This window comes from Seriola lalandi, unplaced genomic scaffold (genome assembly GCF_002814215.2).
Source record: "Seriola lalandi dorsalis isolate HSWRI2012SDOR001 ecotype SW California unplaced genomic scaffold, Sedor1 jcf7180002054291, whole genome shotgun sequence".
NCBI classification, from domain to species: domain Eukaryota; kingdom Metazoa; phylum Chordata; class Actinopteri; order Carangiformes; family Carangidae; genus Seriola; species Seriola lalandi.
Genome location: NW_019524844.1, coordinates 236,775 through 250,749, shown reverse-complemented (window position 1 = coordinate 250,749; position 13,975 = coordinate 236,775). Strand labels below are relative to the sequence as shown.

The window sequence follows — 13,975 nt, the reverse complement described above, 5'->3', positions numbered from 1 at the left end:
GCTTCAGTTGGATGTTATAGGAAAACAAATGAAACACATTGTCAGCAAACATTTTGTTGATACTGCTTATAGGTTTCATCATCATGTTGATAAAACATGTAATCCAGGTCAAGACATATTTGCTGTTTTAAGAGATGGGGTTGTTTCATCGCACAGTGCAAACAGGTCAAGCAATTATGTTCCTTTAACATGTGATTGAAACACAACTTCTATTTAGATGAGTTAAAGGGAAACATACGGACTCCTGAGCACATCTATGTAGTGAAGTGCTTTGAACGGATCATTGAGGAAATATCATTTGAGACAGATTCTGCTGGATGTTTTATTTCTGAGCGTTTGATACAGTTTTTATTCTGATCAGTTCTCACCCCTCAGAGTCGTTTATTTTTAGAAAATCCACGTCTGCTCCATAAAGTGTGCACACAGATCTCTTAACAAACAGATGGCAGCTACATGTTGGTGCTCAACAGAAATCCCATTAGTTTCCCATGTCCAAGCTATGAGGAGGGATGCAGCAGGACAATGCGGTCGCACAAAGAGAATACATTTACTCCTGACCTGTGTGTAAAAACAAAAACATGCTAATTTAAGTTCTTGTTGTCTATTAAATGCTAAACAGACTCTCCACCAGACAGTACACATGTGATAGGAGGAGATAAGATGTCTCTGCATTGTCTCCTGGGATGTAATGACCTGCTTTGTCCAGTAACACAAAAGATAGCTCACAACTCAGTCCCAGATTGAGGCCATGAGGTCAAAAGTCGGTGCTTTGAGTTTCACTGCATCAGATCGAAGTCATTCTCCAGGGACATTGCCCTCAACCTCCAGGAGGATGACGTGTGTGTGTGTGTGTGTGTGTGTGTGTGTGTGTGTGTGTGTGCTCATTTGTTTTGTTATTTAGACTTGCTCATAGTTCATTTGCATTTCCCTGCCACCGAAAAAGCAAAGTGCAGAGTGAGATCAGAGCTTATTTTAGTCTGATGATCCAGACTGTTTTATTAACAGGGGAAGACGCTAGTTCCATAGTTGCTCCTTTCTGTCTTTGCCTCTTGTTTTGAGTATCATGGCTGGAGGTGATTCTATTCTTTTTTATTTTTTATTTTTTTGGCATTTATGAATCAGCCATTTTCAGCATGAGCTCACACATACCCAGTGGTGTGTGCTGTGGTGTTTTCGCAAGGTCAGGGGGTTGCAGAAGTGTAGGTATGAGGGAAGTCAAAGAGTGTGTTTCAAAGGCTTCTCTAAATGTTTGGTCCCTTTGCCCTGTAGGCTTTTTGCTATTTTCAATATATGGCCCTGGCAGGATTTTACTGCCCTCTTTTGAAGGCTCTTGTTACCATGGTTACTGCAACCCTGTGTAAAATACATGATGGTAGTGAGTACAACCTTAAGTGGGAGCACACATTTCAGTAGTCATGGTTACAACAACCTCTAAAGGATGAATTATGTAACTGGTGTTGTGTTTCGGACGAGATAGTCACTAGCAGGCAGAGAGGGGCAACTCACAGCTGCAGATATGTTTCCTTCTGTTTGGACAAATTGTAAAGTTCATCACCATGGTATTATACATGTGCATTAACTTTTACTTTCTAATCATTGCAAAAATATTGAGTAATTCAGGGGTTTTCTTATGAGAATTAACTGAATGGAAAGAGAACAACTCCTCCTCCTCCTCCTCCTCCTTCTCCTCCTCCTCTTCTTTCTTCAGTATTTCTGCAACATGTTTCATCATTGTCTTTATATCTTCAAAAAGCTGATTTGAGGATGTTATCAAGTCTGGCTGATGATATTATATAGCACCAGTGCCCCACTGCAGCCTGTGTGCGTGTGAGTGCAGGTGTGTGTGTATTTGACGGTGTGTAAATAGGTGTATTTACACGCATGGATGAACCTCACCTCACCACCACACCCAACTGCTGCACGTCCCCCAGGCCATTGCCGTATCAACAGTCGTGATTCGAGAACACTCTGTACAGCAGCAGGTCTTTATTTGCCTTTCATGTCAGTATATGTTAATCTGCGGTGACTACAACAAACATACTCCACAGCTTGTTTTATACAAATGCTTTAAGAAAGCAGGGTGCTGATACAAGAGTATTATTATGCTGATTTAGCTGTATTTAATGTGTCTGTTTCCCCAAAACAAATTCAGAAAAAAGGCAGCACTGTGTGGTTTAAAGAAAAAAAAAGAATCAACTCATGTTTTGATCATTTTGAGGAATTTTATTTACAAAACTGCTGACACATTTCAGCATTAAATCCTCATCAGAGCATATGACAGCACAACAGCTGCACTTTTACACCTGCAAGAAGATCCACAAGGAGAAAACATAAGAAAGACAGGAAAAAAAGACAAAAAAGCCATAATTATGACTGCTGCGTGAGGTTGCCTAACCATAAAATGTAATTGTGGCGTCCTAATAAGGCGCTTGCACAGACGACGTATGGGCTCGTTTTTTAAAGGAGGACAGTCTCAAAATTCATTGAGGGAAAAGTGTACCAGCTTCCTCTTATGATCTCAGTCCTGCTCTTAAAACATGGCTCACGTGTGTCATCACAGTTACACACAATAAATCATAATAAGTCCATTTCTCATGACATTTCTCATGAAAATAATTGGCCAATTCATATTTTTGGTTTTGTCTTCTGTCAGTTAAGTTTATGAGCTGACTCTGACGATGAAATGTACACATGTTGCAAAGAGACAGCAGCTGTGTAATTAATGATGCTATGTTTTTAGTTGATGAATCGGATCGTCATCCTGAAGTGAGGTATTACTGTGGTTTGATTTGTTTCCTATTGCTGTGATAAAATCCTCTGTCCAGGTTTGGGTTAAGGTTGATTTTTGACACATGTTGTCTTGACCTGGACAAATGCTGATTTGGATGCATATAATCTCCTTTTTAACAGAATTGTCTGGCGACTGTGTGTCTGTATGTCTCAGGTTAGATATAAAGGAAAGATTTACAGTTTTTCACTGTTTCTTTTTTCCACTAGTTACTTTTACTGGCACAACTGACTGTCTTTGATGCTACATCAAATTTATGCAAATACTACAAAAGCAGTCTGGCTTTCTGGTTGTCTCAGTGCTTCATTAGACTTGAGCAGGATATGGATATGGATATGTTTACAGCAGGAAAAAAAAAAACATGCATAATATATGCGGGCCTGCATTGACTACAATAACATTTTATACGGACTGTGTTAAGGTATTGCATGTGCTCTGCATGGCTGAGATGATTTATAGCCAAATCTTCACAGTAGCATAGTAGAACGAAATGCAGATCTCCATTGTAAATAATGGAGAAAATGTTTGGCTGTGTTTATGTAAAGCTGATTGTTCAAGATTCATGTGGTCTCTGTGTTGTGTGTTGGGTGTTGATTTAATAGGGTTCAATGGGCAGTCATTGAGCCAACGCCTCCTACAAGTAAGCATTTATAGACTCTTTGGGTTGATCCCCAGCAGACAGGCATATATTATGTACTCCATAGGCAAAATGGAGAATGCCTCTAAAGAGTCATCCATGTCGCTTTGCTTAAACTGAACAGTTCAGAGTGGAGTAGGTGATGGAGTTATACGTCTGAAACAAAGTTTTAAATTTCAGGTCGTGCCACAAAATTGATCTAGAAGATGAATAATCAATTGGGAGATTTGAGAAGGATCAAGTAAATTTTACCTGAATAGCATTACTACGGTGGCTCTGAGAACTTAAGAAAACACATGCAAATAGACTAAACACAAGTTCAGTAAGAAAACATGTCCATTAGTTTAGACAACACATGTGCTGCAAATACTCACAACACAACCAAATACACAAACGTGCTGCAAGTAGCATAGACCACAAATCAGTTTGGGCAGCCTTGTTGGTCAATGTTTTATGACTTTTGAAGTTAAAAGCATTGGACAGTAAGTGCACAAGGATTATGTGTATTGGTTTAGATGTATTATAAAACATCCATGCAAGTGCGTCCCAGCGGGGTTCATCGCTCTTTACTGTCCCCTGGAAACACTTCTGTTGTCGTCTGTGCTGCTTCTGCAGGATCAGAATTACAGTGACTGTTTTCAAACCAGTCCCTACTGTAGGTTTAAAAACATAAAGATGAACATCTGCACACTCATTTTCATTTCGTAGTGAGAAAATTAAAAATACAGGCTGGAAAACCAAGACTAAGTCAAAACCCTTTAGGATACTAGTAAGACTTTACTTTCAGCCCTGAGAATGATTGATTCAGTATTTCTCTTGTTCCATTGTCAGGGGAAGGATTGTGATCTCTTTGGTTCGACACTTCATCGAAAATTCTCCATATCCCTCAATTTACATCCAGGAAAGTAAATCATTGTGAGCAAAGAACATTTGGAAAAACACTGTTCTTGAATGTGTATAGGTTATAGTCAAAAACCTTTTTTGTACCACTAAGATGGTCTTTGTCCCATTATATGTCTTTGAACAGAGACCATCTTAACATTAATGTAGACAAACTAATTAATAATAATTCATTCATTCATGCCGGCTGCATGAAAGAAAGGAAAAAAATTCAAAAATGTACTGGTGTTCTTTCTAAACTGATCAGCTATAATACAACTTTTACACCTTTTCTGTGAATGGGCTGAAATAGTAAAACAGTGGGTATGGTCCTTAAAGACAAAACACCAGAGAGCAGGTGGGAGGCCTGTCTGTGTCAGAGCGAGACAGCCAGGTGTTATGTGTGTGACTGCAGTGTGTAATTATTTTTAAAGTAACACATTGTTTCCTGATGTGTTAGAGGCTGTTATTAGAAGCTGTTAATCTGAGAATTTGAACCTATCTGGCGAACATCGGTTCTGACCTTCTGGAGAAAATGATGCATTCATGATTCAGAAGTCTTTATCAGCAGATACATGCAAAAGCTGTATTTGGCAAAGCTCTGAAACTGAAACCATTACATTTTGAATTCAGTCTGCACTGCGTTGTTGGTGCTCTGACCTGCAGATCACAGGAAATAAACGCAGGGTGACAAATCAATTCTTTTCTCTTCCACGCCTTATCCTCTCTGTATTTTTCTTGTTCGCTCTTGCTCTGCTTTTGCTTGTCTATTTGCTCTACAACCCCTGTCCATCTCTCACCATTCCTTCTCCAGCCTCTCTCTATTTTGTTATCCCATGTAACATGTCAGTTTGCCTCCTCTCTCTGCTTTAGAGCAACCCAAGCCAAATCTGGTATGTTTTGTTTCCAGACTTTTATCTCGTCTCCTTTCTCTCCCCGATTTCTCTTTCAGCTAATGGCTGTGTGTGTTATTGTGTGTGTCTAGCGATGTCTCAGTCTCACATTCATTTGAGTCAGTAACCTCACTTTGTTCGTTCTATTAATCCTCCAAGTCTTAACAAAGACAAATCCTCTCCTTCACTTTCTCTCACCCTCTGTGCACTGATAAGTTTTCAAATTATCTTTCCTTCTTGGATCATCTTTCCCACAATACCATCTTCTAATCTCACTTCTGCTTTTACCTTTGTGTTTTACAGCTCACCTGATCACTCGCTCACTATTTCTGTCTGTCTGACTCTCGCTCCCACTGTCTCTTTCTCCCTGGGTCGTCTCTCTCGCAGCGATAAGTGCTCATTAGTTTTATTTGTCAATACACCTAGACTGCTATTAAATCTTTTTATTTTCCATGTTACATAATATACGTCAGGAGCATTTGTACTGTACTAATTTTAGTATTTTATTTTTCTCTATCTTTTTGTTTCAAGGTTTATCAGTCAGACATGTTTGTGTTTTCTGTAGATCTTGTGTTTGCTTTGTTTGATTGCATATTTTATGTGTGGACGATGTGTGAGGCAGTAGTGATGGAGGGAAGGTTCAAAGGTGGTGTATTCTTTATTTATTTATTTTATGCTTCTTTGCTATAATTACTAGAAACTGTTTCTAGATGACTAGTTGTATGTTAATTTACTCCCAAACTGTTGCAGTCCACAGCCGTGAGGTGCACCGCAGCATCTCTGTTGCTTAAGAGGCAAACATTACATGGCCAAAAGTATGTGGACATTTGAAAACTGATCAACTTGATCTAAAACAACGGGCATTAATGTGATAGTTTGCCATTTCTGCTAGGACCTCGTTAGCATACCTTAGCATGAAGACTGGAAACAGCAGGGAAACAGCAGTTGCCAGGCAACCAGTGGAGACTCAGAGTCAGAGGAAGAAACCCCAATTTTAAACTTTGACTTTGAATGAAATAAACAAACAAGATCTTATTAATGAATGAACTTTAGAAGTGCTGGTAGGCGTATTCTGTCACCTTTGGATAAAAAGCCAGGCTTGCTGTCTCCAGTTTCTAAGCTAAGCTAATCAGTTGCTACCTCCAGCTACATATTTAGCATATTAGATGTGAAAGTGGCATCAATCTTTTCATTTAACTCAAGAAGTCAAAGAAGTGTTTTTCAAAGTGTGCTTTTAGTATGCAGGTAAATGTTTGCATTGATTAGCCTATTACAGCTGTATCACAACTAAATACCACAGAGGTTAAAGAAAAGCTCACAAAAGGTTTGTTGACAAACTCTGCTGAGTTTCTCCTGCTATAAAAAGTTTTACATATTAATCAGAAAAACTGATGTTGGGCTTTAAAGCCTCGTGCTCCATTTCATCTCAAAAGTGTTTGATGGGGTTGAGGTCAAGTCTTTCCAGGTCAAAATGGAGAAATGCCTTCCCTTATGCACCTCATGTTCACTGGGGAAATGACATTTTGAAACATGAAACAATCTTCCCCAAATTACTGTCAGAAACTTCTAAGCACACTAGTGTCTAAATTATAATTGTAGCTGCCGTATGAAGATTTCCCTTCAGTGGAACTGAAGAGTTTGGTCCAAACCATGAAAAATAGCCCCAGGCTAAAAGTACAGAAAAGAATATGGGCAGATACTTTTGTCCATTTCATGTACTCCAGGACTGAATATGAGCACCTTCATTAATATGTGTGTGTTTGCATCCATTTTAACAGGACTCCCGGTAATAAACCAGGCAGTAGCCCCAGAGGTCAGACCCCAGACGAAACCGGACGCCGCCACGATGCCAATTCCTCTGTTTCTGACTTGGCCAACTCAGTCACCAGTGACATGCTCATGGTAACACACAAAATCAACACAGCCTCCGTGGTGTTTTCTGCTTTGCTGAACTCATCTATATTAAGAGTAGGAGGACTGCTGTCAGCAAAGCCTTTTAAATCATAATAAATGAGATGGCGGAGAGACTTGAATTGTGTTTCCACATTATCTTTCCTCATCTACTAGAAACAGCCAGTCATATTAATGCATGTGTACAGGGCGGATGTTATACTCTGACACCTTTTAGCATTTCTCTGCTGATACACTCATGCCATCCCAACCTGCTCCTTATGTGCTATTTTTGGTGTTGTTGATTTAACTAAGATTTATATTCATATCTTAAAGAGCTTCCTCAGAGCCTTCTCCGCCAAATCTGTTCTACCTTTTTCCTTTAACCTCCTAAGACCTGAGCTCTATTCTTTGCTATATAGGCTGATTGGGACCTGAGGAAAATGATGTCCACATATGAGGACATTAGTTTTAAATTTCGATTACTGAGTGGCAGTATAATATCCTCATATGTGGTCACCAGGCCCTTGTTGAGAAAAAGTTAGTATTGTGGTCTAGAGAACCCAAAATGTGAGGTCCACATATGTGGACGCCAGGTCCTAGGAGGTTAAATGGTAATTTCCTTGACGTGTCTCTGACTGAACTGTAGGTGTACGAACATGACTTGATTCTGAGCAGTTTCGAAAACGTGTGGACATCTCCTCCATGTTATCGTGACAATTTATGGAACCTTGACAATTGAAGCTTAATCTGCAGATGAAGACTTTGTGTCAGGGTGGTCAAAAGCTCCAGAACCAAGCTAGTGAGTGGACCTTGAGTGGTGAGGATTTTGTCAAATGAATGTGAAGTTTGTGCTTTGTTGATTTGGTCTTTTTGGAGTTAATAGTCGTTTGATTTCACAGAAAATTGACATATCATATCATATGAGTGTCAATATTGATTGATAGGTAACAAATACTGATAATATGCATTTGAGCTAAAATGACCCATTCTTCTGATTCTTTAATTTTCAGTGTTAAGAGTCTTATATTTGTAGTTTCACCCATTGTTCCTATCAGTAATAATAACACTATACTTACCAAATTAATTGCTGTGGTCTGGGAGCTTTGCTAAAAAGAAGGCTGTTGAGGTGAGAAATACAAGTAGTCAGACAATCATGTGGGTTTTAAACTAACCCCCAAGTCAGCCAAAGGTATTTGAAAGAGAAAATATGGATGTTCCAAAACATCCATTATTATTACAGACTGAACTCCTGGTTTCGTTTTGACCTATGTGCTTTCCAGGTCACAGTCGTTACCTTGGTAAGTTTTCTTTTCACATAACTGATAGAAGTGATTTCCAAAGCTACAAAAAGAGAACCAGGTTGTAAAAAAAAAAGCAGAATTTTACTTTAAAAACATTTTGGCTTTGCTGTTTACATGTTTTTGCCTGACACCTACAGTGTATAATACAGTGTGTTGGTTCTAGAGAACACAGTGAGAAAAGAAAGCCTACACACTTCATTTGAAAGTCCTATGAGAGATGTTTCCTCCTCCCAAGTCTTTCATCACTCAAAAAGTACCGTCTTCATCCCACTAAGCTCACCCACCTGTAGAGCATCACAGTTAGTTGCCGCACAGTATCTCGGCTAACAGAAACATACAGTAATCATCACCCTGAAGTGAGACACTGGGAGGGGAGGGGACATGCGCCTTATTCAGTGAGGTTTGGTAATTAGCTGTGAAAGAACACACAGTGCTGTGGGTGCTGTGAGAATATGGCAGAGATGGGTATGAGCAGTGTGTAATTATGTGGGTCTCATGGCGTGTCTGAGGAATTCACAGTGTTGGTGCTTAATGATAATACTCATTCTGGGCAGTTTCGCCAAAGGCGTCTATATATTACACAACCCTCCTTTCATGCTGAAAATACCCATCCAGCACTTTTGAGCCACTTGTGCTCCTGTAGGGAAAGCAATGGCAGCATATAGAAACTTTATTCCACACACTGTATTAAGAAAAAGGATGCTGTGAAATGACACTGAACATCAGAGTATATATGCATCCCACCCTGTCAAGCCTCTCAGGTGATAAGGGTTTGGAGGGAGGATGGGTGGGGGTCCTGTCAGCATCACATGGTTCTTATCAGCATGCACCCTGACACTGCTTTCATTTTGTGTGATGCTCACAGAGCCATGGGTGAATGTGTCTTTGCCTCTGTGCCATCACACATCCACACATTTGCAGAGGTTTATATGTGCTTTACTTGTTGAAGGATAAGGCTGGCAATATATGATTTTGTTATTGTTATTGTTGTTGTCAGCAAATGTCTTGAAAAGACCAAAACCAGCAATGAGTTACCATGGCTCTCAGTACTTCCCAAGCTCACAGTATATGTGAGACTCAGCACCAAGACCATTCGTTCTTACAGGGGATGTAAATCTTTAGTAATTGGTCACAGATATATGCTTTAATTAAAAAAAAAAAAAAAAAAAGGAAAAATAATTTCCTAAAATAGCTGGGTAAGCGAGAGTGAAAAGTGCAATTGTTGGGGACTATTTTCAGCAGTGGAGTGATACACATTTTGCCAGTGAGCATTAACAGCGAGAGGACGATGTATATGGGACTGAAGTAATATGTCAGCCAGTGCAACATGTGGCTCATTTTTGAGTTTTTAATAGTTTTTGAACAACAATGGAGGTTAATAGCACAGAGAAATAAGCTGTATCAGGCTTAAGCTAGATAAATGATACTTGTTTGGAGAACATCATTGCTGGTTTTCGTCTTTTCAGGGGATTTGTCGAGAATGATAAAAAATCTTTAAACAAATAAAGTCAAGTTATAGTTTATTTCAATAGCACAGTTCATACACAGGGCAACACAATGTGCTTTACATAAAATGGTCAAGATATACAAGAAATCACACACAAATACCACAACCAAACTTTTTAGCTTTCGTGAAGACATGAAACAGTATAGTAGAGTATTACGGTAGTCTACTCTACTTGTTATGAATGCATTAATTAATTTCTCAGAGCCTGATGAGTAAATAAATAGATAAATAAATAAATAAACCTCTGCAAATGTGTGCATGTCATTAGATTTCCTAATAACAAAAATACAGAATATCACCAGATTTATCTTTTAAAATGTTGCACAGACCTGGCCATGTTTTGTGCTCCAAGAGAATTTGAATCTACTGCACGTGGGTTGTTTGGGTTTCAGGAAAAAATGTATTAGAGAGGGGAGTTTAAGAACTGAATGAGAAGAGAGGACTCTGGGAAACAGAGAGGGCGCCCAAATGCAGAAAATGGGGGAAAAGCAATTTAGGCCAGCTGTTGGGTGGAGGACTGCATAATGAGTGATCATATTCAGCATGGAGAATGAGGTTGAGCAGCACCATCAGAAATGTGTGGGAGAATATGGAATTGGATATTAAATTTGTGGAACTGCTCCTTGAGTAATGCCTCCAGCTCTTTCCCCATCAGATAGCACTTTTTAACTGGATTTCTCTCCCTCCCTCCACGGCCACGGCCTCATCAGTCAGGGGGGTCTGTCTGCCAACAGATAATCTGCCTCTCATCTCCACACAGCCACGGACACTTTGTGCCCCTGTTGCACAGCAGAAAGCAGCCATGAGACATAGCATTATGCTAGTTTGTCTGTTAGGAGCTGTGTTTTTTTTATTTTTATGTTGAAGTGCAGAATTAGTGCCCCCTGTCGATTGGAGTCCAAGTTTCCCATTTCGTGTGCTATGTGATATCACCTGTCAGCTCCCCTGATGGTGTTTTATCTGCGTGTGAAATTGCTGTGAATATGGCCACGTTTGACCCTGTGGTCTGATAACAGAAGCGCACTTCTCATGGGAACACATTTTGTGTACACTTGGTGAAAACACCTGGTTAAAACTGATGCAGTTTAATGCATCAGTCCTGAAATAAATCCTAACTCCATGAAAGTTCGTATTTGTTGAGACTATTTTTTGGTGTTGATTCAACTTTATGGTGGAAATTCAAGTCAAGGTCCACTTACTTGAGTTATTCTGGAGCTTTCAACCATATCACACTGTGCCTGCAGTTGCTCAAACTTTCCATGACTCAGAGGAACTCCCTCGTTCACTCATTCATCACTCCCTGTTGTAGAATAGACCTTCAGTCATTTACTCAGTAGTGAGCAGTAAATTGAGATTTCAGACACTTATGAATCATCATCATTCTGAGTCTTCACAGACAGATGTGTTGTTACACAACAGTGATTTATCGCTTCTACAACACGCAACACATTGCATCGTGGGATTGTAGTTTTATTTCCACACTCAAATGAAAAGTCAGACAATAAATATTGTGCACTATATAGTGAATAGGGAGTGATTTAGGACACAGCTGGACTTCATGTTGACTTATGTCAAGCTCAACTATTAGAGTAAGTCAGCATAGATGGATAGAGGTGCTAAGAATCAGGGCAAATTCATGTTTCATTCATTGTTAGGAGCAACTATTTTCTTCCTCACAGGATATAGGTACTCCTGAAAACTTGCAGTACCGCATGTGTACCAAACAACGTTCGAAACGAACACCAGATTCATCAAAATATTAAATCTTGCTTCAAAATAGAACAGAACTAGTAATAATAATGAACCCAACAAATACTGTATATGCTTCCATTACAATATAGCTGAAATATATCAGCCACCCAGAATGAATTTAGAGAAATACCATGTGTCTCCTCTTTCTCCTGTATCTCTTAGTTGTCTCCAGGTTCGGAGGAAGATGACCACGAGGGTCCAGTGTGTGAGAAGCTGGGTCGTATTCAGTTCAGCGTTGGATACAGTTTTCAGGACTCCACCCTCACCGTCAAAATTCTCAAGGGCCAGGATTTGCCTGCTAAGGACTTTTCTGGCACCTCTGATCCATTTGTCAAACTCTACCTGCTGCCAGACAAGAAGCACAAACTGGAGACCAAAGTGAAGCGGAAGAATCTAAACCCCCACTGGAACGAGACCTTCCTGTTTGAAGGTTTGTTGGAGGAGGCTTTCCTAATACCTTAAACATAAATTTGACAATGTTCACAGCACATGCAGGCATGTTTACGCAGTTTCTTTTCTATGTGCATCACTGTGACTTATTGGGACTGTGCTCCTGTCCATTTTGTTTCTCAGGGTTCCCCTATGATAAGGTGGTCCAGAGGACTCTATACCTGCAGGTTCTCGACTACGACCGCTTCAGCAGGAATGACCCCATAGGAGAGGTGTCCATCCCCCTCAACAAACTGGACCTGGCCAACATGCAGACTTTCTGGAAGGAGCTGAAACCATGTAGCGATGGCAGTGTGAGTGAGAAGGAAAGGGAGGGAGGGAGGGAGGGAGGGAGGGAAGGAGGCAGAGGAAAGAAGAGGAACAGGGAGGAGAGGGAGGAGGGAAAAAAAACGTTGGGACAGAATGTAACGAGTGATGTCATTCCTGGCTGCCGTGACGCTCCCAGGGGAAAAGTGGCAGCGTGCTGGTGGGAGAAGAGATAGAGGGGAATATGGAGATCCAGACAGGTAGACAGCGAGAACACAGGCAGCCAGAGGAAAAAACGGAAAGACACAGCAAGCAAGAGAAAGGAGAACAATGTGAAAAGGGGAATGAAAAAGTAAATAATTCACCGTTGTTGTGTATGATTTGTCTAGGGGAGTCGAGGGGATCTGCTGGTGTCTCTGTGCTACAACCCCACAGCCAACACCATCACTGTGAGCATCATCAAAGCCCGCAACCTCAAAGCCATGGACATTGGAGGCACTTCTGGTATAGATGCTCCTTCATCTCCCGTGTCCTTTTACTGTTGCCCTTCTGCATCATTGCTGTTCCAAAATAAAAATGGGAAAAGGTTTCACTACTAGAAAATTACATTAAATTAATGATAGCATAAAAACTAACATTGCATTACATTACAGTGAACAGGAATGAGGTATTGTAAACAGCATACAAACAGACGTGTTTCCCTATTCCACAGACCCTTATGTAAAAGTGTGGTTGATGCACAAGGACAAGCGTGTGGAAAAGAAGAAGACGGTGGTAATGAAGCGCTGTCTGAACCCTGTTTTCAACGAGTCCTTCCCCTTTGATGTGCCTGCCCACGTGCTGAGGGAGACCACCATAATTATCACCGTCATGGACAAGGACAGGCTCAGTCGCAATGATGTCATTGGAAAGGTATCTCCTTCCCTCTTCTTCTTCTTCTACTTCATCTTCTTCTTCCTCCTCTCCTTCACCTTCTTGTTGTTGTTGTTGTTCTTCCTCTTCTTCTTCTTTTTCTTCTTCTTCTTCTTCTTCTTTTTCTTCTTCTTCTTCTTCTTCTTCTACTTCTTCTTCTTCTTCTTCTTCTTCTTCTTCTTCTCTTTCTCTGTGTTTTTCTCAGACTCTGTGACAGACCATCACTTGCTGATTACTGAGCCAGTCTCTATTGCCCCCTGCTGGAACATGCAGACCTGGGCTGTGGTCGAAAAGTCACAAAATCTCCTTTCCTAACCACTTTTGCTCGACCTCGATGGAAAATGTCAAGAGGTCAAGGAAAGATGTGAAGGAGAATTCATAAGGACTTAGGAAAAGACAACCGCGGTGCAGAGAGAATCCGACTGCACTTCCATAACACATGGACGATAAATACTCCTGTCCTAACCACAGAAACAACCAGATTGAAATGTCAAAATAAGATCAAATGAAAGGAATATACAAGTGGAGAAAGTAGCGCCTTTACAATTAAATAAAAATAAGGAACTGAACAAGGGGCCAGAATAAATGATATTCAGACATAAGTATATAGAGTTTCCTGTATCTGTCTTTTCTTTTCCAAAGGATGCAGACAGGTAAGTAATAAATAGGCTATTAATATTAGCTACTGTACTGCTACTGTCACATTTCTCACAAGCT

At 40.3% G+C, this 13,975-nt stretch overlaps 1 protein-coding gene across 1 annotated transcript in view; it reads left to right on the top strand.

The window, feature by feature from the left end:
- syt7b (synaptotagmin VIIb) overlaps positions 1-13,975 on the top strand; it is a 92,170-nt gene that overhangs the window by 73,100 nt on the left and 5,095 nt on the right. The window contains exons 8-12 of the mRNA XM_087173908.1: positions 6,976-7,099; positions 11,813-12,080; positions 12,224-12,393; positions 12,736-12,850; positions 13,059-13,258. Coding sequence (XP_087030034.1) covers positions 6,976-7,099; positions 11,813-12,080; positions 12,224-12,393; positions 12,736-12,850; positions 13,059-13,258 — 877 coding nt within the window. The remainder of the gene's footprint in view (positions 1-6,975; positions 7,100-11,812; positions 12,081-12,223; positions 12,394-12,735; positions 12,851-13,058; positions 13,259-13,975) is intronic.